The sequence below is a fragment of the Vicia villosa genome, linkage group LG5, assembly GCF_029867415.1.
Source record: "Vicia villosa cultivar HV-30 ecotype Madison, WI linkage group LG5, Vvil1.0, whole genome shotgun sequence".
Lineage (NCBI taxonomy): Eukaryota > Viridiplantae > Streptophyta > Magnoliopsida > Fabales > Fabaceae > Vicia > Vicia villosa.
Window position 1 is genome coordinate 103,396,293 of NC_081184.1, and position 26,154 is coordinate 103,422,446.

At 34.3% G+C, this 26,154-nt stretch overlaps 1 protein-coding gene and 1 long non-coding RNA gene across 2 annotated transcripts; one reads left to right on the top strand and one right to left on the bottom strand.

Annotated features, from left to right (window-relative positions):
• The first annotated feature begins 1,646 nt into the window (after positions 1 to 1,646).
• LOC131605096 (bidirectional sugar transporter SWEET7b-like) lies at positions 1,647 to 11,007 on the top strand. Its single transcript, XM_058877494.1, has 8 exons — positions 1,647 to 1,689; positions 1,951 to 1,987; positions 2,108 to 2,324; positions 2,404 to 2,454; positions 7,456 to 7,467; positions 10,288 to 10,386; positions 10,675 to 10,797; positions 10,885 to 11,007. Exons 1-8 carry the CDS (start codon positions 1,647 to 1,649, stop codon positions 11,005 to 11,007), a joined length of 705 nt encoding a protein of 234 aa, XP_058733477.1.
• On the bottom strand, positions 8,498 to 10,093 carry LOC131606957 (uncharacterized). The gene is made up of 3 exons (XR_009285128.1): positions 9,491 to 10,093; positions 8,771 to 9,353; positions 8,498 to 8,668 (listed from the first exon to the last, which is right to left on the bottom strand). It is a non-coding gene; the product is annotated as an uncharacterized LOC131606957 (long non-coding RNA).
• Positions 11,008 to 26,154: the final 15,147 nt, after the last annotated feature.

Sequence of the window (26,154 nt, forward strand, 5' to 3'; positions counted from 1 at the left end):
TTGATTATCTTCAGAACTGTCCTTGATCAAGTCAGAAGTTCTGATGGAGTTAAAAAGTTAAATTGAGTATATCTCATTGGTTATGTCGTGTTATCTCTAACATGCTTCCGCAAAAATAATCTAAGCATATTTAGAAAATGAGATACTAAGAAGAAAGAAAAGATTTATAGAAAGGGAAATAAAATTTGAAAGAACACAATTCAAACCCCCCTTTCTTGTGTTTTTCTTCACCTTCACTACCAATATACTTTGCAAAACCTCCAAGCCAATCGCCTCTGTCATTCAGGATGATGCCACCACAGCCTACTAAGAATTTATGGATAGTGATCCAACCTCCATTATCCAGAACCCACCTAGTTTGAACTTTTTTTCTAGACTGAGACACCACAGTCTATTGCATGGAAATAATTTGATAATAGTTGGCAAAAGAATTATGAATATCTTTGGCCAAACTTGCAGGAAACACATAGTCATGATTATGGAGCTTCTGGTTTCACCAAGCCAAAGCTTGTAACACACAGTAGCCCACAGTGCTTTCCAATCATAACCATCTCTACCCAAATTCAGACTCATATTAAGATCTAGCCACTCATCCCGAGGAAGGCTGAAGAAAAAGGCTTGAAACTTAGGATGGATTAAACCTTGCCAGGTTTCCTTAGCCACCTTATAGTCCCACATCACATGAATGATGGACTCAACTTCACCTGGACAATCTCCATAGTACTAATCATCTCAAGCTCTTATACTTTTTCCATCCCCTATTTTCCACTTAGTGAGATTAGTTTATAGTTTATCTTTAGTAGCATATATAAGTTATAAGCTACTTTAAGAAGCCTTAAACTTATTAAAAATTAAACATAATTATTATTTTTTTATATTTAATGTGATAGTTTATCAACTTTCAACCATCAACTATCTGCGCTATCTATTATTTTTTACTATCAAAACCAAAATATAAATAAATGATATATATATATATATATATATATATATATATATATATATATATATATATATATATATATATATATATATACACATATATATATAATGAGAATTGATTAGATGTTTGTTTAAAAATGATTTGCATTTAAGATGCTTATTATTTAAGATCATATTTGAAATAATTAATCATTTATAATTTAATTATTTATCATATAAGTGGTTAGGTGAAAAAATAATCATTTTTGTACCAACTATAAATTCTCTTCATAATTTTTTTTTTACAAAATTAATAAAAATAAATTGAAAACATATTACAAACATATGATATATTGTTATCATAAACACTCCCTCAAATATTCTAAGAAATACTAATTTTAGTGCTTTGATTTTCTCATTACATAGTTAATTTTAATAGATAAACTTAAATAACTTAATTTAAAGATCTTTAAATCCACTTGTCATATTGTTAAAGAAAAATAGAATATATCATCAGCAATGCATATTTTTTACTTTCAATGTCTAAATTTGAATTTAGATGAGATGTAATAACTATAATGAAATAAATAACTGAAATTTTTTTTCTATAAAACTAACACTTATTTCATTCTTCTTCATCACTCACACATTCTATTATCCATCTCATTCAACTCATCTTCTCTTTTGAGTTTTTTTTTTCTATTTTATATTAGTTGTGGACAAAAATGGTTAGCGCTTCAATAGCTCGTAACATTGTTGGCATTATAGGTTTGTTATTCTAATCTTTCTATTTTTTAAATTGAAATAAAATGATATACAAATTTAATTTTTCTCTTATATTTTTATTTGCAATCCATGATTCATGTGTTTATGATTTGATTTGATTTAATTTTTAATTTCAAATTTTTATAGTGATCAGTTCATTATGCATGAAGAATAATTTTAACTTCTCTTGATCAATAAAACTATGCATAAATTTTAGTTTTTTTTTTGTTCTAATCAATGTTATGTTTTAAAATTTCAATGTAGGGAATGTTATCTCATTCGGATTGTTCTTCTCACCAGCGTAATTGAACTCTTTTTGTTAATTATTACTTTATTTATTTTTGTATGTAAAATCATTAAAAAGTAATAACATGTTTATATTTAAATATTAAGGCTTATTAACTATTGGAATGAATTGCAGTCCAACTTTCTATAAAATTATAAAGAATAAAGATGTGGAGGAGTTCAAGCCTGATCCATACATAGCTACAGTGTTAAATTGTGCATTTTGGGTGTTTTATGGATTGCCTTTCGTGCATCCAAATAGTCTTTTGGTCGTTACCATCAATGGTGTTGGACTTGTTTTTGAGTTCGTTTATCTTACCATATTTTATATATATGCTAACAACAAAGGAAGGGTATGTATATCATACTTCCACTCTAGTTAAGGAATCAACAAATCTTCTATTCTCACTACTATTTTTTTCCTAATTTCAGAAGAAGTTGCTTCTTTACCTATTCATTGAAGCTATTTTCTTTGCCGCTATTGTTCTTATAACAACTAGTAATAAACCCGTGCGTTCGCACGGGTTCTAATACGGGACGCGAATTTGTTTCAGATATATATTTTTTAATCAAAAAATATCTGGTTACCTGTGAAAAAATAATAATTAAAAGTAGAATTAATAAATTATTATTTTGATCAGTAACTTCTGTCCCGTTAATAATCAATATATTGATCAATAACTTTTTCAAATGTAATTTTTTTTAATATTAGATGTACATTTTTTTAATATAAATTTTTTTTAATTAAAATTAATAATCATTATTTGGGAAAGAAATAATCAACATAAAGTAACTTCATGTTCCGTTAAAAAAAATATTTTGATCAGTAATTTCATTTCCCATTAATAATGAATAACTTCATGTCCCGTATAACATATTTTTTTTAAATATTTTGAATTTTCTTACGTAAAATTGAATATTACGAAAAAATTTGTGAAATTCACATTTAGTTTATATGTATTTAAGTTATAGCTTATAACATTTTATTAAAACTACAGGAAAAAAAACAACACGTTTTAAATATATATATATATATATATATATATATATATATATATATATATATATATATATATATAATACTTTAATTCTTAATAATTATTTTATATAATATATATAAAAATCAAACATAGAAGGAATTATATTATCTTACTCATCTTCAAGTAAAACCCATTTAAAAAATCTAAAATTATGCCAAGGTCTAGGACTTTTTCTTTTCCTGAAATTCAACTAAATATTTAGTAAAACTGGAACAACATTGATGAAACTTCTAATCACACATTGTCATAGAAAGTTTAAATTTGGACAATGTCTAGAATCTTCTACATTCTTAAAAGCTTAAATTATTATGTAAAAGCTATACACCATGTTCAATGATTAATTTATTATGTTACAGTGTCTACATCATTTGCATTGTATGTTTGAGTCTAGAAGAAATTTTCATGGTGTAAATAATGCTAATGCTCCATCTACACATACAGTGATTGAAAACTATATATAGAAAAGAAAATTTGTTTCAATTTAAACCAAAACTCAATCACTATAACACATAAGTTTATCTTAAAAAGTAAGTACTCAAATTTTTGCTATACTGTTCAAAGAAGAGTTATGATACAAGCAGCAACACAAATATCAGAAGTCTATTCCATTCCATCATAGTTTCTTGTTTAATGAATATTGTGGAGTGATAATTACTTAACTAATATTTCTTCATCAGTGGATACACACTTAGCAGGAGAGGGGACTCGATGCTCAGTTGATCTTGTTCTACAGATGCCGGAAAAACTTGCGGTAAACATGAAATTAGTAGTGAATACAAACTTAGCAGGAGAGGGTACTCGATGTTCAAATTACATATAAATCTCATAACTAAGGAATGGTTTATTTAAATACTGTAATCAACAAAATTTGAGTTTATCGGCGAGGTTCACTTGAATACTGTAATCAACAAAATCTGAGTTAATCAACAAATCCTATTTCCACAAGAATCTTTACCAAATTGTAATAATTATCAAATCCAAATAAAAAACCATGATAAAAGATAGAAACAAACAAAACTCGAGCATCATTTTTGCGTTTCTCATAGAGTTTGTCGGCGAGGGTACCGAGCACAGCCGTCGGCATCACCGAGGCAACTTCCACCAATGAATGTGTTGTTCACAAAAGCATGAGCAACCTGAGCTGCAAAATGAACGTGAAGTATTAGAGCACTGCAAGATAAATTGGTTTTAAACATGTTCATAAAATCAATCAATTCAGATATTAGTCCAAAATCATCACTTTATAGCATGATATAATATAAAATCGGATCATAACTTATAACTCCAATAAGAGTATACCAAAGGTAATTAGAAATCAGAGTACATTTAGTAGAATACATGTAAGAGTGCTTATATCTATTCTATGTTTCTTCTACATCTATCTTAAAGGACTTGCCTCAATTTTTATTAACAGAAGTATGAGAACCTTATCTATTCTATATTCAAACTTTAGTGAGTTTCATCAGAGTAACAGATCATGAGCATACAAAAACAACTGCACAATGGTACAATCAAAATTCATTTTGCTAGACAAAAGTAATATATAACATAGGGTATTCATTTATTGCAAAGCATTTAGTCACTGTCGTGGAAGCTTGGTCATATTGGATCATACATCTATTGTGTTCCCTTTGTTGCAGCTAATGAAAATAATTTCCCCAAATTATTGAAAAGGTAATTCTCATGGATCACACAACCTTAGTTTCACTATTAGTTTTCAAATACAATATGAATTTCCGAGATGGTCTAAGCACACAATTCGACATCATCTCGTGTACCTCTAAATGCATGCAAAGAAGAATCTAAAATACAATAATCGGAGCTTTCATGAAATGACCACCCATGTCTTGCATGCTACATATTCTCGGCTGCCGTTGGTCTCCTTCTAAAGAAACCATTAAACCACTGTTCCAGTCAAGATATCTAACTGTAGTAGTAGTAGGAGAAGAACTCGGTTCTCTGGAACTTATATGAATGACAGGATTCGACCACTTTGTACATACGAGAAACGCAAAGCACTCAGCAATACTGCAAGAATAAGAATATAAAAAACGTATATGAAAAATTCAAGTCAGCAATCTAATAAACACAAAGCTAATTATCAAAGTACGTTTCTACAGGTAGTATCAAAGCTAATTATCAAGTCAGCAATCTATGTTTCCTTTAAAACTGAACATGTGCAATTTCTAGTTGCCAAAACTAAAACTAAACTTGTGCAAACCTTGTCTTTAAATTAATTTAAAATGGAGGAAGTAACAGGAAGAAACACAGCTTAATACCAGGAGAAAAAACTTATTCACTTAATGCCAATTGTATCAGCTCAAAGAATTCTAGCCATCACAGAAAGGGATACAAAAACCTTACACGCAAGGCAATATTTTTTAGTTTATTCATAGCAGAGAATTGCTTCAGACGTGATAAAACTGCAGAGTTAATTGGTTTATCAGGTGCGATGTAGTCCTCAACAATCCATGGGTGGCATAACCTTGCAAAAATCTTACCGATGTTAAAACTAATTTAAATATTGTTGCGGTAAACTCAATTAAGCTACTCGCTTAAAGTAAAGTTTATTTAAGAGACGTATGGAGTACTTCATGTGCTGCAAGCCTTGTTCTTGGATTTTGATCAAGCATTTTCTGAAGTAGATCCTTTGCGTTGTCCGAAATGTTAGGCCAAGGATCACTTTCCAAATTAGATCCTTTGCGCTCTCACCTTTATGGATTCAATTATGAGTTTTGCATCTTCAAAGTCTTTGTCCTATTAATATTGCAATAATAGGTGTGCATCAGGGAATGATAATTTGTACATTTAACAGTAGGACAACAACTTAACAGTAGAAAGACAAAGCAACAAAACAGGATAACAACAAACTTCAACACACAATCATATAATGACTAAACTTGCAAACAATGACATGTTATTAAGACCAGCTATTTCACAATCCTCTGGTGTCATGTCACTCCAGTATCTTCCTGAAAACCCATAAACATTCATTAGAGGTGTCAATAATGGGACATATCCAGTGTTGCATTTTAATTTTTTGGGCTCATCATTTGAACTTTTTAAATTGTCTACAGGAGAAGGTATCGACGTGTCCAAGAGTGTCGACAGAATGCGCATTAGAAAGTATCACCAGCACTGATAGATCAACTTACCAAAATATATTTAGAATACATTGCATTCCTCATTGAAAATTAACAATACAAAAATATTTTAAGAACGGTTTCGAGTAGCGTACTGTGCTTCTTTCACCAAAGTGAGAAGTTCTTTGTTAGAGAGCTCAACAACAATAGCAAAAGCACCTTTCTCATCAATATCAACGATTTCAACCTACATATTGATGACAACATCTAAAGGGATTTTTTTATTCTCAGGGAATGAACCAAGATCCAAGAAACATTCCTTGATCTCTTATCTTAAGTAGTTTATACTTATTGTCATTCTTTCGATTAGGTTGATTTCATGAGATTCTCCAATACTTTGGCCTTGAGATAACTTGTTTTTAACACTTTCCCAAAGCATTTCGCTTTGATCTCTCGCCGAAGCTCCGATCAATTTTAGAGCCATTGGAAACTTTTCACACTCACTCACTGTTTCCATTTGAATAATATCAGAACAATAATCATGGTTCAAAAGAAAACATATAAAAAACAATCAGATAGCATGTTTGAAGGAAGGGATCGGAAACAATAATAACAAATTTAAATGAATTCATTAGATTCAGTGTTATTAAAAAGACACAGATTTTAAACGGGTCTTACATGTTCAGGTGTGCCAGCCATGAAAGCTGAAGTACAATAGAATTCTTTGACAGATTCATCAACAAAGTTGTTGTCGTTGATTGAAGGTAATAGGGTGTTGCAAAGAGTTTGCAAACAGTTGCAGAATTATCTGTCCATGGACAACAATATTTCTTTCTACAGCCAATGGATCAGAAGAAATATATGACTTATTGTCCAAAGCAACAGGATCACATCAAAACTAATAGGAAGGGTTTGCTTTCGCTCTTTCAAGCTTGTTCATATGAGTTTGGAATATAGATTCACTTCACATAATTCACTGCATTTAAATCCATAATAAACTCCATCATATAACAATTGAAACAACAACTAACAATGTAACAACATTTAAATCCATAATAAACTCCATCATATAACAATTGAAACAATAACTAATAACGTAACAGTGATGTCTGATGTTTTCACTTTGGGCTTATTAACAATCTTAACAACTTCTATTCATTTATGGTCCTATATAACTATACTTGGATCAAAAGCAGCATTACGCTCACCCTTTCCATCGTCAAAATGATCCTCCCGAACATTGTCAGCTAACTCAAAATGCAGCTCAATCAGGGTGTACTACTACACTCACTACCTTGAGTCCTTGTCTAAACTACATAATGGGAAGTTCTTCAACTCCATTAACTTCATGTTGCTCACAGCTTTCAGGTGTAGTCCTTGATTTACTGATGAGTTGAAGTTGAAGGCATGGTAGATAATTGTTAGGTTGGTATAGTCAATGACTATATATAATACATATTATGTGATAGCATATATGCAACTAACATTACTGGAGCTGATTGAAAATAGTACAATTTGAGTTTTATTGATTGTATTTGGAGAAATAAGAATATATTTCAATTATGAAATTGTACAAAAACAAAAACTACTTGCCTGTAATTCAGGTGGCAGAGAACCGTGCAGAGGAAAGATTACGACATCCATGCAGGGACCTTCGTCGAGAGCCCGAACTTCTTCTTCCAGCTTCGATACCAACTTTTCTATGTCATCCTAGATATAGCTCAACAAAATTTATTCACTCGGGTGCAGGTCCACCATTTTACTCCTCCCATGCTTGAAACTTAATCACACACATATTGTTGAGCAATTCATTTGTCGCCTTTAGTCTCAAATCACTGTTTGTCGTTATCTGAAACTGGAAACTATTATTGCTCTTAGTTACTAATAAAATTAGTTCCATTTTCAGATGCAAATGAGGTCTGACTGCCTCCATCAAATCCTGACTCGGCAAACATGAATGAAACCATAGAAAACTTATCATTGATGTCTGCTGCAGAAGCATATAATGTTGCAGAAGCATATGAAATCTCAGAACATAAATCCATATTCTCGACGTTCTCTTTTGCATCTGTTGTTCCATATGAGGTTGAGGGACCTGAATCTTCACTGGAATGTTTTGAGCTTCCTTTGTCTTTAGCCAACTCCGTGTCTCTCTGTTGGCTAGCATTATTCCATTTACCATTTACAGAGGCTAAATGATTGATTGCTACACAAGGTTTCCATTCAGGAATCAATTTCATCAATAACAAATCGATTAACTCAGCTATAAATTTTACATTCTGATCAGTAAGTTCAAGTTGCTCAACCATTTCCTTTAAAACTGAGACAGCAGTGTCACTGTCAAGGTAGGAGATGAAATTGATATTTCTTGCTTGTCCTGCATATAAATCAACAGGGTGTCATTCATAAGAGACAAAGCCATGGTAATGTGAATAAAATGTTTACATAAAATTTTACGTCCACTGTTAATTACCGGTTATAAAATGCAAATCAGGATGTCAAATTCTTTCTATCGCAATCACGACAGACTGGATATCAGTATCAACATTGAATTTGGAGGTACATGAGAACCAACTGTACAAAAAATGTTATGCAAAGAAGAGCAAAATTCAAATTCAAAGAGATCATAAGCATTTATCAATAATAGTATATATTTGCACTCATGGTAATATGTACCTTCAACTTCTGAACCCAACCTGTCACAATCAATTTCTCCCCTGGTCTTGTGTCTTTGTTCCCCAAGCCAAATTATGACTAATCTGAAAAATAGATATGTGATAAACTTATCTTTTGTCGTCAGAAATGGCTCTGTGATTCGTGCGGTATCAGGTTGAAGTATTTGTTGAAGGCATCGGTTTGAACAATCTCATCATCCGATGTTGTTATCCTCTCGATTCATATTAGTGGTGCCATTAGTATTCATTTCTTTGAATTAAAAAGAGATTAATAATGAAATAAATCACATATATAGATTAGAGTTTACTAATTTGCGTAGCAGACGCTCGATACAATTGGATCTTGAATCGGTTGGCCATCGTTAGTACCTACAGGTGATGTGATAAATCTACCACTTCCCACGAGCGGAAATTATTGACGACATTCTTCCTTCCATTCAGCAAATTTCGCCCTGAAAATACAGATTAAGTGTATCCAGCGCACCATAGAATCCACAGTCAGAGAAGTAAGCTTTGTGGCCTGATATCCTAAAGACCACGGCTTGCCATCCATGCATCCCCGTCATCAGTCTCGGCGTTGTTTTCTGCAAAGATTAGACTTACATCACTAAATAAATTATAAATATAGGTTAATATAGGTTATACATAAATTATAGCTGCTTATACTATAAGTGCTTTATTCATTAAGTTATTTGTTCAAACAGGACGATAACCCACTTACAGTTTATCGTTAAATCTGAATAACTAATAAGGCTGGTTTGTCGTAATCCCCGTAGACTATGATAGATACAGCGCCGGAGCTAGAGCCAGAGCCAGTTTGGGATCATTTGCGAAATCTTTAAACTGAAAAAAATAAAAGAATCATAAAATCAGGAAAACAATTGATTCAAACAAAACACCAAACTCACAGATGACCTGAATCAGATATATAATCTGCAGAAGAATTTTCTTTCCATAGTTATGCTTAACTGCATGCATAAACTCGTCTAGAAGCTCCGCATATCCCTAAACACAATGTTAGCAATATAGAAGTTTCACACCCAATGTACAAAATCCAGTGAGTGTCATTCATACAGTTAAAAATTTTACAAATATGAATTTGCTCGTTCTAATCAAACATCAATGAAAGCATGTAAACCGATTCGCGGTTTGAAACCCTAAAATCTCAATCCAAGAGATGCATCAACATAAACCGATTCGAACACCATTCTTGTTTCGGTATGATACCGAAATAACAAAAGAGATAGCGAAAGAGGTAGAGAAGGAAGAAGAACAGCAAAAAGAAAATGGATCAAGAAAGATAGAGAAGGAGAAAAATCAAAGAAAGAAAAGAGATAGTGAAAAAGGATGAGAGAGAAAGAGAAGATGATGAGTTTTTTTGAATTAAAGTTGATTTTGAAAGAAGAGATTAGAGATAAGGAAGCTGAGAAAGAATGCAGAGAGTGTCCACGTGGAACAACATGGAAGCAAGGGGGCAAATCAGTATTTTCCAGAGCAGTTAATTTTCTTATATTGTAGATGTTAACACTACATGGCACTACCCGTAGGTCATTGGTAGTTGGTATTATTTGTGATGTTTTTAATATAATGATGTATGTCTCTCCTCTTACAGTCATGGTAAGTAACTTATATCTCATAAATTGAACTTTATTTAAATAATTTAATTTGTATCTATTAAAAATGTAAAATATTTTTCCTCAAATAATTTTTTTACATATGTCTAAACTCTAATCAAATATCAATATAGAGATATTTTGTTGATATTTTAGAAAATAACATTCCACACATTTACATAATGAGATATGAAAGAATACTTGTTAATTAGTGGATAATATAAAGTAAAGTTTTATTTTTAAAGTATTTCATTACTAATTAATCATAATATTTTTTTCATATTATGAGCAGGCAAAGGTTATTAAAACCAAGAGTGTGAAATATATGCCATTTTGGCTCTCTGTGGCTAACTTTCTTAATGGATTATGTTGGACAACATATGCCTTGATCCACCCTTTTGACATTTATGTTTTGGTAATTAGTTAATAATTATAGTTAATTGAATGATAGATATTTAATTCATTCATTGTTGACTAATATCCATTTGAACTAATATTGCAGATTAGCAACGGTGTGGGAGTGATATCTGGACTTGTTCAACTTATACTATATGCTTATTTTTGGTGCACAGGAGAAAATAATAATGATGATGGTGACAATGTTTCTAATCCAGCTGGAGTCTAATGTTATTATGGAACTTATATTTTCTCTTGAAATATGGAAGTCCAAGAATAAATCAAAGGCTAATGAAATTAGAGAGAATATTATTCACTATGTTTGGAGCATAACTAACAGAAACATGTATAGTTACAAATAAATGATAGTGCAAAATCCTCCCAAATAATGTATTTGTGGCTATATTTGTTTATATTATAAACAAATATAATCAACTACTTCTTTCTAGTGTTGTGTTCTCCATTCTACATGATAGTGCAAAACTTTGCTTGTCGTAATGCTTTAATCAATGCGTCTATCTTTGTCAATAAACATCCAATTGTAAAAAAAGTTCAAAAAACAATCAATTAAAGAAGTCTATTTTTACACATTTATTTTATTTATTTATTTATGCATTTTTTAATTTATTAGATTGAGAAAATCTTAACATCATACTTAACACTCTTTGAAATAGTAAAAAAAAAATCAATGATAGAGAAATTGAGTTCCTTTATCAATAAAAATGATAAGATATTAATGGATGTTCATATTAGTGTTAGACTAATCATTACCATATTACTGGATTGGATTTTTCTTCTTGCATTATGGAGGATTTTGTTTTGTTGATGGTGGTTTCTTTGTGTCTGAATGTAATCTATTATTCTTGGTGTTCAAAATGTCTACCCCCACAAATATATGTAGAATGGAGAACACAAAAAGATAAATAAGTAGTTGATTAAGAGTTTCCTTTTTTTTTTTTATCTGATTGGTGTGTGTGATAAATTGAATGATGTCGAAAAGGAACACACTTAAAAAAAAAATCTAAACCAGAATGTACAATAGATTTAGATAACTATGATGATGTCATTGATCTTCGTGTGTTTTAGTTAGTATAATCATCTATATTTATTGAATAAATATTATAAAGATATTATTGTTTTATTAATTGAATAAATATTATAAAGATATTATTATTTTGACTAATATACATTGTTAAACTTGATTGGATGTTGATAATTATGATAAATCTAATTTACATTATATAATATGTCTACATTATATTTTATAATTTTCCTACATTTTATGATATAATATACATACTTCTATTGGTTAAAATATATAGGTTTATGGTGTGTCCAGAAGGATTCTTTTGAAATGATATCATCCTTATGAATCAATACGAAGGGCGACTTAAGAAACAAAAAAACAACATAGTTTCTTATGAATCCTGTGCAAACACCTCATTCTAGAAACATCCTTTTGAACATACTATAGACTGTACATTTTTACATACAAAAGTTGGTATATTATATATATTTTTTCTTATAAAAGGGAGGGCTAAAGAGCCCGAAACAAAACAACTACACGCAAAAAACGCGGGGAGAGGATTCCCCCGCCAAGTTTGACAAATAGGCCTGAGCAACCTCCATTGGGAAGCTATCATAAAGAAGAGTACTCTTCTCATGACCAAGGCTAAGTTTAGCTAGAGCATCTGCCGTCTTGTTCGCTTCTCTGTATATATGAGTAGTTTTGACTAACCAATCTCTGTTGAGAAGCTGCAACACAGAGTTGAGATAAAATTTGCAGGAGTTTTGGATAGGAGCATTCCTATTAATAGCATCGTGGACCACTTTGTTGTCCACTTGGAGAATAATTCTTCGACAACCTTGATCATAAGCTAAATGAAGACCAATAAAAATAACTTTAAGTTCAGCTTCAATTATCAAACCCGACCCCATATTATGAGAAAATCCCCCACGCCATTGGCCCGTATGATCTCTTATTGTACCACCACAACCTGCAGCCAGACTATTCTTGACAGTACCATCCGTATTAAGGGCGTACCAATCCTCTTGAGGAGGTCTCCAACAAACCAGCTGAGAGACTTTTTTGTGCTTCTGAAGATTCCTGTTGAGCCAAATATTGGTTTTGTAGGCAGTTACAATTCTACTAATGTCTTGCTTCAAGTCAGCAGACATAATGAAGTCGTCATTATGAGTCCGTTAGTTCCGCTAATACCATAAGCTGTGGCACGCAAAGGCCTAGACGCTGCTGATCAGTCACCATTTCTATTAAGTTTCGGTCTTTCATCCGGCACAAATTCATCATTTCGGTAACACAGTTGGTTATTTTTATTGCTTTTAAGTTAAGTTTATCATGTTTATTAATTCATAGTATTGGATTGCATTTTGTTTAAAGTTTATGTCAAAAGATCTTCTTTATGCCTTTGTTTGGTAGCGTTAGTGTTGCAGGTTAATGCGTCTGATCAGAGGAACTAATGGCAGGACGTTAGGGACTTTGGAAGGATGAGAGATTAAAGTTTTTGAAGAGTCAGGAGGTCAACATGGGCACCTGTGTACTTCAATCCGACACGTTTTGAAAGCTTCAGGAAAGAAGTGGTCAAGCGCAAGTCAGTGGATCAACACGGGCACCTGTGTAAATCAACACAGCCCGTGTTGATAGGCCTGTGCAGAATTTCAACACCACGTGAGTCAGACGTTCTACACGGGCACCCGTGTGAATCAACACGACCCGTGTAGATGGAGGCGAAGGAAAATTGTTACTTTGAATCTGTTTAAGTTGTCTGGTCATGAAGGGCACTAGAGAATTTTTGCTGACACTGATGCTGATACTATTTAAACAAAGTTAGTGTAAGGAGAGGAGGACTTTTTGATCGTACGAGAAAAAACACCACGAGAGAGAAGATAGCTATCACGGAGTATTCGAAGACGGAGAGATTCAAGGGCAACCACCATTGAAGATCAACGCCATCGTTATTCTTTGTAATGTTTAACTCTTCTACTATGTTTTCTTCGAATACTATGAGAGGCTAAACCCCCCAATGCTAGGAGGTGGTCCTGAGTTAACAATTGTAATGATTTCGGATCTATGATTTCCTTTATGTATCGTTCATCTTTTTCAATTCAATTGTGTGATGTTATTATGCATTTTGTATCGGACAAATACAGATTATTCTACGGCTAACAGTTAACAGGACTGTGATTGTTAGGGTTTTCACACAATTAGGTTAAAAGGAATACAACCTAGGACTAGGAATTCTTACTAATCACCGTAAACCTTGACGATAATAACGGTTAAAATCAATAATTGTTTGAATGGTCATTCAAGTAACGATTGATAGTTTAATAGCTTCGTTCATTAAGGACGTAAGGACGAACACTCAAAGGTTAGGTAATTGAACGGCTGTGCATTTTGGAAATCCAGATTTGGATCATTGCTTGTTAAATCAACCACTCTCCCTAGCATGCTTTTTCTTCATAGAACTTTTGCAATTTTAGTTTCACTTTTATCATTTAAAATCTTATACAACAAACCAACTTGTGTTTTTGTTCACTAGAATCAAGAGTAAAATTGGTATTTAATACGGAGTCCTCAAGACCGATATTTAGGGAAACTCACTATAACTACATCGGTAAAAATAGTACACTTGCTATTTTTCCGATCAGTTGCTCCAATTGGAATCTTTGATGCCGAACAGGTCCAGGTTGATCCACTCTTGAAGTTCATAACTTAAGAAGGATTCCTTATGCTCAACTTTCACCAGACTGTGCCACAAGGCTTTCGCGTTTCGACAGTCACGCAAGATATGAAGAATTGTCTCCTCTTCCTGGTGACAATCAGAACAAAATGGATTGCTCAGATGTTTGGAAGCAAGCCAATGATTTGTGATCAAGCTATTATGTTTAACCATCCACATGAAAGTTCTAATTTTTTTCGGGGCTTCAAGCTTCCAAATTCTCTTCCTATCATCATCTTCTATATCATGATCAGTGCATCTCATGAGGTTGTAAGCACTAGAAATTGAAAATGAGCCCGTATTGTTCCCTTTCCAAATGCAAACGTCTGTCCCTTTGTCATGACTAGGCGGGCTATTTGCTAATATCTCTTCATTGATGTTCTGGGGGAAAATGCTATGTAACAAATCCATATTCCAGTCGCCATGATCATTCAAAAGGTCTGCGATATATTTTTGTTGAGGCTCACCATTAATAGCTATCTTGTAACAAAACTAAAAATAAACCAGTTGTTAGAAATTTAATTTAAAATGTTTCATTAGAAATTAAAATATAACACCAATTAGGCTATCTACTAATTATGACACACGACTATGCCCCATAGACACCGTTAATATTGTAATGCACCTTGTGGCTTTCCTTACGTTGCATGCATTTTGCCCCATAAAGGGGTACCTTCTTGTATCGGTCCTCTAGAGATATCACCATTATCAAAGAAACAATAAGAATGCATCTTAACAATATATTAACAACATGGTCTACCTAAGCCTTATCCTTCTCGAGGATATATTAATGAGCTAGCCTTGACGGGCTCACTCTGGCACTAGAAACATATAAGGACGTGAAACACGATAGTAGTGTAATACCATTGAATGTAACTAAATGAATATGTCCATTGCTAATTATCTAGTACAACTCGTATATCCTATGGGACAAGTGCTCTCAGTACTACTCAAATAATATATAAACATTTTTATTGTTGAACTAGTTACTCTAAGCACAATCGGGGGGTGAGTTGTAGTATTCAAAATTCGTGATTAAATTTAACTTTTTGTTACTTAAAAGTCAAATTGAGTTAGTATTAAGATCATAATGAAAAAATGGAAAATAAAGGTACTAAAATAAAAGATAAGGGGTTAGAGAGATGACACTAGTGATTTATCCAAGTTTGACCGAATATTTGCCAACTCCTGTCGCAAACAGATATTCTTGACATTTAACAATAATATTGAGCTTTTACAGATTATGTCCCTCAACATAATTTGTGGAGTACCCAATAATTGTCTTTATTGTCATCCAGTTAGGGACAATGTTTGATCAGCAATAAAGTATTCGACTCAAAATCTAGGTGTCATGGTGCGAAATTTACTTGAGCGTAAGGAACACTCAAAATACAACAGATTCGTCAACGAAATTTATTTATTCCAATGGTAAGGGAAAATATCAATAAAACCCATGAAAGAAAACCAAATGGTCGTCCCAACCAGATTAGAGTTCTGGAGACAATTATGCAAGGGAAACTTATTAACACCCCTCACAATAATTGTACTCAATGGGACCTATTTAGTTAGTTTTACGAATGAGTGTTAGTGTCATGTTGATTTGCAATATTCTAATTATTATGCAAAAGGAAAATAAACAAAAGGCATTTTTAGGTTTTTTTTATTGTGCTCCAAAAATTTCAACATCCTATGCCTACGTATTCCCAGGTGCAATGGGAAAATCAGAGTTTTGTAGTTCTTGGTAGAAAACCATAAATTTGTTGGTTTATTTTAAAGAGTGATGCTTAAATCATACTGAGCGGTTAAACCTTTTTTACCGCTAGCACTTGGAGGCTGAAGAGTTTGTTTGTTTCATATCGAAATGGATAAAGCATAGTCGTTTGCGAAAAGGTTTTCGGAGTCACGTTTGGACAAAAAAGATAGTTTTATTGGTTGACTTTTCTTTTAAGGGATACAAGTGTTCGAATGACCAAGCTGTAAAAATTGTATTCAAACACATGAGGAAAAGGTAGGGAATACGTCCATTTTTTCTGTTTATCCATTTATTACTAAAATGTGAGACGAGTTAAGTCATAACCCCTTAATAGAGAATAAGCATCCAAATGACCAAGCTATTCAACTTATATTCGGATACTCAAGGAAAAGGTGGGACATGTGTGCATCTCGTCTATTTACCATTTATTCAGTTGAACTAAACCCGCTTAATTATTGTATTTTAATTGGATAACGAATATTCAAATGACCAAGCTATACAACTTGTATCCAAATATTCGAGAAAAAGGAGGGACATACGTCCATCTCATCCGCCTAATGCATTTATGAAGAAAAAGAGTTTACACACTTTGATTTAAAATCGGGAGAGGAACTTGGTGTTAACCAAACGTTAATTTACGTTCAATTAAGTTTATATGGAAAAACTGACTTGATGTTGATCAAGTGTTTTTAGTTCTTTTTGAAATTGTTGATTTTAATGCTAATCTCTATTAATCTAATTTGTTAATCATTAATGTCAAATTAAGCATTGATATTAATATTAGTCACTAATTTCTAATTAGTCAAGAATAAAAATGCAAAATAAAATGAAATACAAAATAAAGATAAAAAAAACTAGAATGAAAATAAAAGGGAATGAGTCAAATAAAAAAAAAAGAACAAGCCTAAAAAGAAGAAAAGCTAGAAGGATGCTAAGAGGAACTCCTAGGGGCTCAGAAAGCTATGGGCGAAAACCCAAGGGAAAACCAGGACCAACTCTAGAGTCAAAGAAATGACTCAACAAGGAGCATCTTATTAGAATACCCAGAGGTTAATAGGAAATCAACAACTAAGAGATAGTCTGCACAAGGCTATGTTGGGAAAGTGCTACACGAGATCTTTCAGTTGACTATCAAATTCAGCAAATATGGAGGCCAGGGACAAATCCACATGGCACAAAGCAATGTAAGAAAGGGGGAGTTCATAAGAATGAATCCCCTAAGATCACTTAATTTTAGCCCCCACTTTCTCTCTCTTAAATCCTTTCCTCTCTAGCTCTCTCTCAATTCTCTCTGAACCATAGTAAACCGGTCGTGCTAGCCTCACTTCAGACCACCACCAAACACCTTCCTTCACCCTTAAAACCGCAGTCCCTTCCCATTTTCTAAGCCACCTTCATATTGTTCATATCTAGCATGGATTTACACTCAAGAAGTTATTCCTTAAACAAGAGAAAGAAACAAGGTGTTAGGAATAAACACAATAGAGTAGAAAAGACAAATTGACATTCTTGTCTTAGGGTTTCAAAAGAGCTTTCATCATGAGAAAGAATAACAATAAGAGTTACTTCTTATGACCTAAGTCTCTTTTTGACATGTGTTTGGATCAAAGGAACAAGTATTTAAATCTAAGGTGGGAAATTGAATTTTTGAACCTATAGTTTGAATAAAGTAGAAACTATGATTTGAGTTATGATATGTTATAATTCGAGTCACTTGTAATGTATGATTCGAATATATTTTGGCAGATCCAATACCTTTCTTTCAAAGAGAGCTATGATTCAAGTCAAGTTCATTTTGTATTTTGAATTAAATCACATAGAGGCAAAATTAAATTTTCACAACTTGTGTCATTCGAGTCATACAATACATATGATTCAAGTTAAATAACATAACACCTTGACCTAAGAGTTTTAACTTGTGATTCAAGAAACACCTGATGAAAAAATAAAAACCAACTTGCTAGGATTAAAAAAGGATCATGGACCAACATTCTTATTATTGTATAAATAATGGTTTAAATGGTACAATGCTAAATAAAGAACAAATTACAAATACACAAATAATAAAATAACGCATATACTCAAGTGACAAAAACATCAAATCAAATAAAAAACGATACTATACAATAATGTGACTGCAATTTCATCTGAAACAGGTGTCACAACTGACTGTTTCAACATCAACTACTCAATAATGAAGGATAGAAAAACACTTAGAAAGGGGGGGGGGTTGAATAAGTGTAGCTTTAAAACTTGTACGATAAAAACAATTTGCACAATGATTTTTATCCTGGTTCGTTGTTAACTAAACTACTCCAGTCCACCCCCTTGGAGTGATTTACCTCACCTGAGGATTTAATCCACTAATCACACAAGATTACAATGGTTTTCCACTTAGATAACCTCTAAGTCTTCTAGAGTATTCTGATCATAACCTGATCACTCTAGGAACACAATGCTTAGATACCCTTTAAGACTTTCTAGAGAATCCGATCACAACTTGATCTTCCCTAGTTCTTACAAATTAATGTAAACAAATTCTTATAAGAGTTACAATGCTTCTTAATAAGCTATTATCACAACTGTGATTTTTTTCTTAAGTTTAAGCTTAATCTCACTAAGATATTACAACAGCAATGTAGTGAGGTTGAAGATGAAGTTTGAGAGCTTTTTGAATTTGACAGCGTTTCTATATGTATGCGCAAAGTGTTGTATTCAGCTTCTCTTCAGAACTTCTATATATAGGTGTCATACCCCAAATTTGTCCTACCCCTAACTTCCAACTGGCTTAGACTTTGCATTCATGTATATACCTTCCATTAGGTCATCTAACACATATCATGCATTCATTAATCAATAAAATTGACAAGGGATCGAGGTCGTAGATAGAGCTGAGGTTTCACATGGCTTGAAGTTCATACTTTATGCAGGCTTGTTTCTATTGAGGTTCTCAACTAATAGTGGAGTAAGGTTCATTTTGTTGTGCTTGCGTCAACTGGTGGATTTTCAGGGTTGTTCCTATGATCATCTTATTGTTAGGGAGTCATCTGGTTTATTCTTCAATCCAAAATGGTTCATTTTGATTACTTGGAACACAAGCTATTCGTTTGAAGCTTCGCCAAAAGGGTGTGTATTCATTCGTCTGAAGAAAGGAGGGAAATGCATGATTGAATTAAAAAAGAAAGCAAAATGGAGGGAAGAACATATTCAAAGGCTATTTAAAGAATGAAGAAAATTTCACTACTCCATCACATCATATCAAGTATTGTTACAAAAATGAACCATTTCATTACATTTCATTACAAAAGCCAAGCCATGTCCATCTATCACCATTCAACCATAGCAAATCCATAAACATAAAAGCCCATTCAACATCCATAACATTCATTCAATTATCATTATAATATCACCACAAAACTTTGTCCATGTTCAAATTACATTTGCAAATCCATTCAAGTTTCATTACAAACTATACCAAAATCCTTCACAAAACTACACAAAAACAAATCATAAACTAATCCCCATGCTGTTTAAGCTCCACACCCACCACCCTCTACAAGAACTTCCACACCTGCAATAGAAATCTTCCTTTTGATAAACTTCCTTCTTTTTCACTGTGCCAGTCGGTGGAAAGCTCCTAATGGTCAGATTGGGTTGCTTGTGCTTGAATCATTATCCCTTCATGGTCACTTTGCATTGCTTCATCCTGGAAATCAAGCTGTCTTTCGATGAGGAAAGAGTCCCACACCAAAGCATGCTGCTTCCTGCAAATTAAAACAAGACCAGCATGAATCAAAAAGCAGTCAGCCCCACACGGTTAAAACCACATTACAAAACCCAAGTAAAACCAGTTCAGTCACTATAAACCTGCTGCCGCCAAACAACCACTAAAAAACCTACATTCGAATTCAGTTCAAGCATACATAAAGCTAACAGCCACATACACACACCATAGCCATATCTGAATCAATTCCAAGACCTGCAATCACAAGGACATCAGTACATGATTTATCCAGTCTAAATGGTTACATAATATACTAAGTTCAAAGGCAATAGGAGCAGCTGACATTTACACTTTGGTATGCCAAGTATAATGTCAAATTCATTAGACACTAGCTCAAAACAATCACATACACATACAGTCCTGCACAAATAATTCAAAAGCAGCCTTGCACATATTAAACTAACAGCCATGCATCAATGAAACAGTCACATACATCCTTTCCAAACAATAAGCCATTCACACACAAAACCACAGTACCACACATCTACATACTTGAGAGCATACACACATTAAGCACACGCCATTTGATTCATTGCCCAGGTTTTCTAACTAACAGTTTACTTGTCTTACTCTTAACCAACTTCCTAGCAACCCTCAGTTTCAATTCAAACTAAATTCTCTTACTAATTTCCCACTCTTTATAACAGTGTTGCAACCAACCCTTAACTTCCTAACTAACTCTCTAACTGTCATAACAGAATCCTCTAACTGACTCAACCAATCTCAACAGAAAAACAAGTAACAAACTCAAAACAGAAAACTAACATCCCTATAACTAACTTTCCCCCCTCACCCTTCACTTTCAAACACATAACAGAAACAACCGACTTGTAACTAACTTCACAAAAACCTAACTGAATCCTAACCATTCTAACAGAAAATGTAACAGAAAAATCAGGAAGAGGAGAGAAGAGAACTAACCTTCACCTCTATATATTCTTCAACCCACGCTCATTTTCGACTCTTCCTTCTTCTTCATCCACTCTCAGTCATTCTTCCTCATCAATCTATCTGCACTTCACCATAATCTTCATCTTCATCTTCAATTCACCACCGTATCAGAAAAAACTTCACTCTTCATCGCCTTCATCTCAGAACCTCCCTCTCAGAAATCTTCATCACCTTCATCATATCCATCTTCTTGACCTTGCACTTTCATGCCAAATTCAACCATCATCATCACCGCCTCAGTCTTTCTTCAAATATAACAATCCAATATTCTTCATCAGGAATTCTGCAACGCAATCACCATCACTCCGCTGCGAAACGCAACAGCAACATCATCATCGCAAGTATCAGTACATGGCAACGGTAGCAAGAAGGAGAAGAAGAATGGAAGTATAAGAAGTTACCTGAGGTTGAAGTTCTCCACTGCTCGATCCAACGATTCATCCGCACAACTTCGCCAATCGTAACTTCACGACCTTCGAGCGTCGCTCAACCTATATCATCGTTATCGCAAGATCATTATTCCTTTGACTTCCGAGGCAACGAGATCGAAGGACCGATCAGAATTCGCAATCAGAGTCTGAGAACAAAATCGAAGAAGAGAGAAAGCGACGTTGGGAGAACGAGTGAGGGAGTTGTTTCGTCGTTTGTTATCACGGCGGAGTTGAATCAGAGGTGATTTGAATCTGAGCAAAGGCGAGTTGAATTGAAGACGAGGGGGTTGAATCACGAGGGAGCTTAAACCGAGAGCGGATTCGAGGGAGAATATCGTCAGAGAGTGAGAGGTAGGCGCCGCCACGAGTTCACGGATGAGACGGAGAGAGTGAGGTCACGGCGCCGCGCCGTCGAAGCTAGCCGGGGAGAGAATTTGAGTCTCCGACGCCGCCGCTGAGTTCATCGTGAAAGAGAAGGTGAATCGTCATATTTTCTGAACCCTAATCCCCTTTCCATTTTATTGATTTTATATTTTATTTTTTTACTTCAGTTTTAATTCATTTTCTTTTAATTTTCCTTTAATTGATTAACATAATCTGAATAAAATTGGATCAGACAATAATTCCCTTGGGCCATGAAGGATAGAAAAACACTTAGAAAGGGGGGGTTTGAATAAGTGTAGCTTTAAAAACTTGACAGATAAAAATAAATTGCACAGTTATTTTTATCCTGGTTCGTTGTTAACTAAACTACTCCAGTCCACCCCCGCGGAGATGATTTACCTCAATTGAGGATTTAATCCACTAATCGCACGGATTACAATGGTTTTCCACTTAGTCAGCAACTAAGTCTTCCAGAGTCTTCTGATCACACACTGATCACTCCAGGAACAACTGCTTAGATACCCTCTAAGACTTTTCTAGAGTATTCTGATCCACACGATCACTCTAGTTACAACCTGCTTAGATAACTTCTAAGACTTCCTAGAGTATACTGATCCACATGATCACTCTAGTTCCTTACAACTTAATGTAATCAATTCTAAGAGTATTACAATTGCTTCTTAAAAGCTATAATCACAAACTGTGATATTTCTCTTAACGTTTAAGCTTAATCTCACTAATATATTACAACAGCAATGTAGTGAGCTTTGATGAAGATGAAGATTCTGAGCTTTGATTTGAACAACGTTTCAGCAAGTTGATATGAGTTGTTTTGTGTAGAATCGTTAACCTTGCTTCTCATCAGAACTTCATATTTATAGGCGTTGGAGAAGATGACCGTTGAGTGCATTTAATGCTTTGCGTGTTCCGTACAGCATCGCATTTAATGTTATACGCTTTTGTCAACTACCTCGAGCCTTGTTCACGCTGTGTCTACTGACGTAGCCTTTAATAGCTTTTAACGTTCCTTTTGTCAGTCAGCGTAGCCTGCCACTTGTACTTCCTTCTGATCTGATGTTTGTGAATACAACGTTTGAATATCATCAGAGTCAAACAGCTTGGTGCATAGCATCTTCTGATCTTCTGACCTTGAAGTGCTTCTGAGCGTGATACCATCAGAACTTCAGTGCTTCTGATCTCATGTTCTTCTGATGCTTCCATAGACCCATGTTCTGATTCTGCTTCGACCATCTTCTGATGTCTTGCCAGACCATGTTCTGATGTTGCATGCTGAACCCTTTGAGACAAAGCTTCTGAGCGCTGAAATATGCATACTCTTTATATATTTCCTGAAAAGGAAATTGCATTGGATTAGAGTACCATATTATCTTAAGCAAAATTCATATTATTGTTATCATCAAAACTAAGATAATTGATCAGAACAAATCTTGTTCTAACAGGCCAAACGAAAGTGCATCTCCCCCCATAGCCCAATTATATTTTTTTTTGCTGGAAACTACAAAAACACTCTGTCTGGGCCATTGATTGGGCCCTGCGCCCAGGATTACTCATGCACCGCCATTTTCATTCCACACCCCCAGAGCCCATGTTTAATTGATAGTTTTTAGGTTTTCCTATTTAGCTTTTTTTCTACTTCTTTTATGCAATAAAAATGACATAAGAACCTCATAAAAATACTAGTTTAGACTTAGTAGCCTTTAAATTCCTTCATAAAAACCATATAAAAATAGTAGTATTTTTTTAGTTAAATTTCGCACTAATACTTGAACCATTTCTTTATGTTTTGTACCATTTCAATGCTAATTTTGTATGTCGCTTGTGCGATTTTATTGCTCTTATTCTTGGCCTTATTTTAGGCCTATTTTTGTTAAGTACCTTTTCATTACTTCTTTTAGGATTTAGTCACCGTGTTAACATTAGGATTTAGACTTGTATAGACAACTTAGACTAGAATTTAGAGGTAGTTCCCTTCTTTCATTCTTTTCCTTTTCAACTTTTAAAATACTTAATAAATATCGATGAAGATCATACCGTTACTATATCTCATAGTAGGAAAGAAATGATTGGGGCGTAGGCCCCGATGTACGTTCTTTCCTACTTAGCGGAGAAGAAATGATTGAGGTGTGAAGCTTCGATGTATTTCTTAACCGTGGCTTAGAGAAACGATCGTGGTGTAGGCCTCGGTGTGCATTCTCTAAATATTCACAAAAAACTCTTTTTGTATCTCCTTTACTTAGCGGAGAAGAAATGATGGAGGTGTGAAACCTCGATGTATTTCTTAACCGTTATTTAGAGAAACGATTGTGGCGTAGGCCTCGATGTGCGTTCTCTAAATATGCAAAACAAAACTCTTTTTGGTATGATCTAAGTCACAAAGTTAAAATTCCCTTAAAAAACACCAACCAAAAACACTTAAAACACTAATAAATGGTCAGATTTAAAACAAAGTAAGGAAGTGGTGCGAAGCCTTGTAGTAGGTTCTCGTCATCATGGAATTACCCTAAAAGACACAAACCAATCTCTTTTTTCTTTTCTTAAGGGCAAGTTATCTCCGCTCCGTTGCATCCTAGGCGATCCCTTATGCAAGAGCGTGAGCGTTAACGCCGCCCAACTAAAAAACACAAAAACAAACAGAAAATCTTTAGCCGAGCTACGGTAACTCTGATTCCTGAAAAGGATACGTAGGCAGCGGGGTAGGGCCCGTGCGAGTACAATTCTTTATTTTCCCTACATTCTGCATTCATTTCGCATTTAGACATAGACATAGATATACACCCTTTAGATAGAAACAAACACAGGTGGATACCATCGAGTACGATGGGCGCGAGGGGTGCTAACACCTTCCCCTCGCGTAACCGACTCCCGTACCTAGATTCTCTGGTCGCAAGACCCTGTTCCTTCCTTTGTTGGGTTTTCTGATATTCCTTTCCCTCATGGGATAAATATATTGGTGGCGACTCTATTCATTTTTCGCGAGCGTGCGACAGCTGGCGACTCTGCTGGGGATGTTGCTAGACCTGTTGCTGGTCCATCCTTAGTGAGTCGATCCTAGCCTATCCGTTTGTTTGTTTATTTACTGGGTGTGCTATGTTTTGTCTATACGTGCATTTATTTATTTTATGTATTTGTTTTATGTTTCGCATGTCCTGTTTACTTTCCCGCTTGCATATCATGTTTACTTTCCGCATGCATCTGGACTATATTATGGGTCCCCGTGGGGGCCACATATTTTCTCTGTTTGCAGGTTGGGTGGGATGATTCTATGAGGTAAAAGGCCCAATACACAGGCTATGAGTGCACTTTAGGTACCCTAGGATAGAGTGGGAGCATGGTTTGTCTCGAGGTGTACGTCTCGGGATGGATCATGTGACTACGAGCAGAGTAGTGGTTTCAAACGGAGGTATTATCGTCACCCGCATCCGCGCTGTGATGATGCTTACCTTCGGGCGGACCGTATACTGCGTTTCATGACCTTACCCTGACCTAGATTCACCTGTGAGTGGGGAGGGATATACATGACAGGTACCGTTGGTGACTATTTTGTTCTGTTGGTGACTATTGGTTTTCCTGGTATTAAAAAAGGGTGTCGGACCTTTGATCCTGTGACATTTGACCTGTATCAGTTATTCAGAGGATTGTACGGTGGTTACTAAGATTATATGGACCGAGGATCCCATGCTTTTGCATTGCATAACATCATTGCTTTGTCCACTCCATTTATGAAAGATCCTAAAGTCTATTTCCAAAAAAGAAAAGAAAAGAAAAAATATGTAAAAGAAAAGGAAATAGAAAAGCAAAAAGAAAAGAAAAGATATTCTATACAAAAAAAAAAAGGAAGCTTTAATTTCAAAAAAAGGAAGAATGAAAGTGTGAAAAGACTTTAGGATCTCTCATAAATGAAACATGCATTCATACTATCATGCATTTCATGGTTCTTTCAGAGACTTATGGGACCATTTCTATCCAGATTTCAAGATCAACAACAGATTTGACTTCTCACTGCCACAACTCCAAGATCAACTATGGAACAACTCCGTGAGGAAATGGATGAGATGAAGGAACAAATGGGTCATCTTATGTTGGAGATGCGAGACTTGGTCCGTAATCAGGATGCACTAAAAGAGGAAAATAGTCAGTTGAAGACTCAAGTGAGCCTGGTCATGGAAGTTCTGAAGACGGTACTAAGAAAGGAAGATGATGTTGTTCCTGCTGCTGCAACAGAAGTTGTTGACTCCTCCTCTTCAATAGGATTTCTTTCCACTCATGGGATGCCTCCAGGAGATCTCCCTCAACTTCAAACACCATCACCTCCACG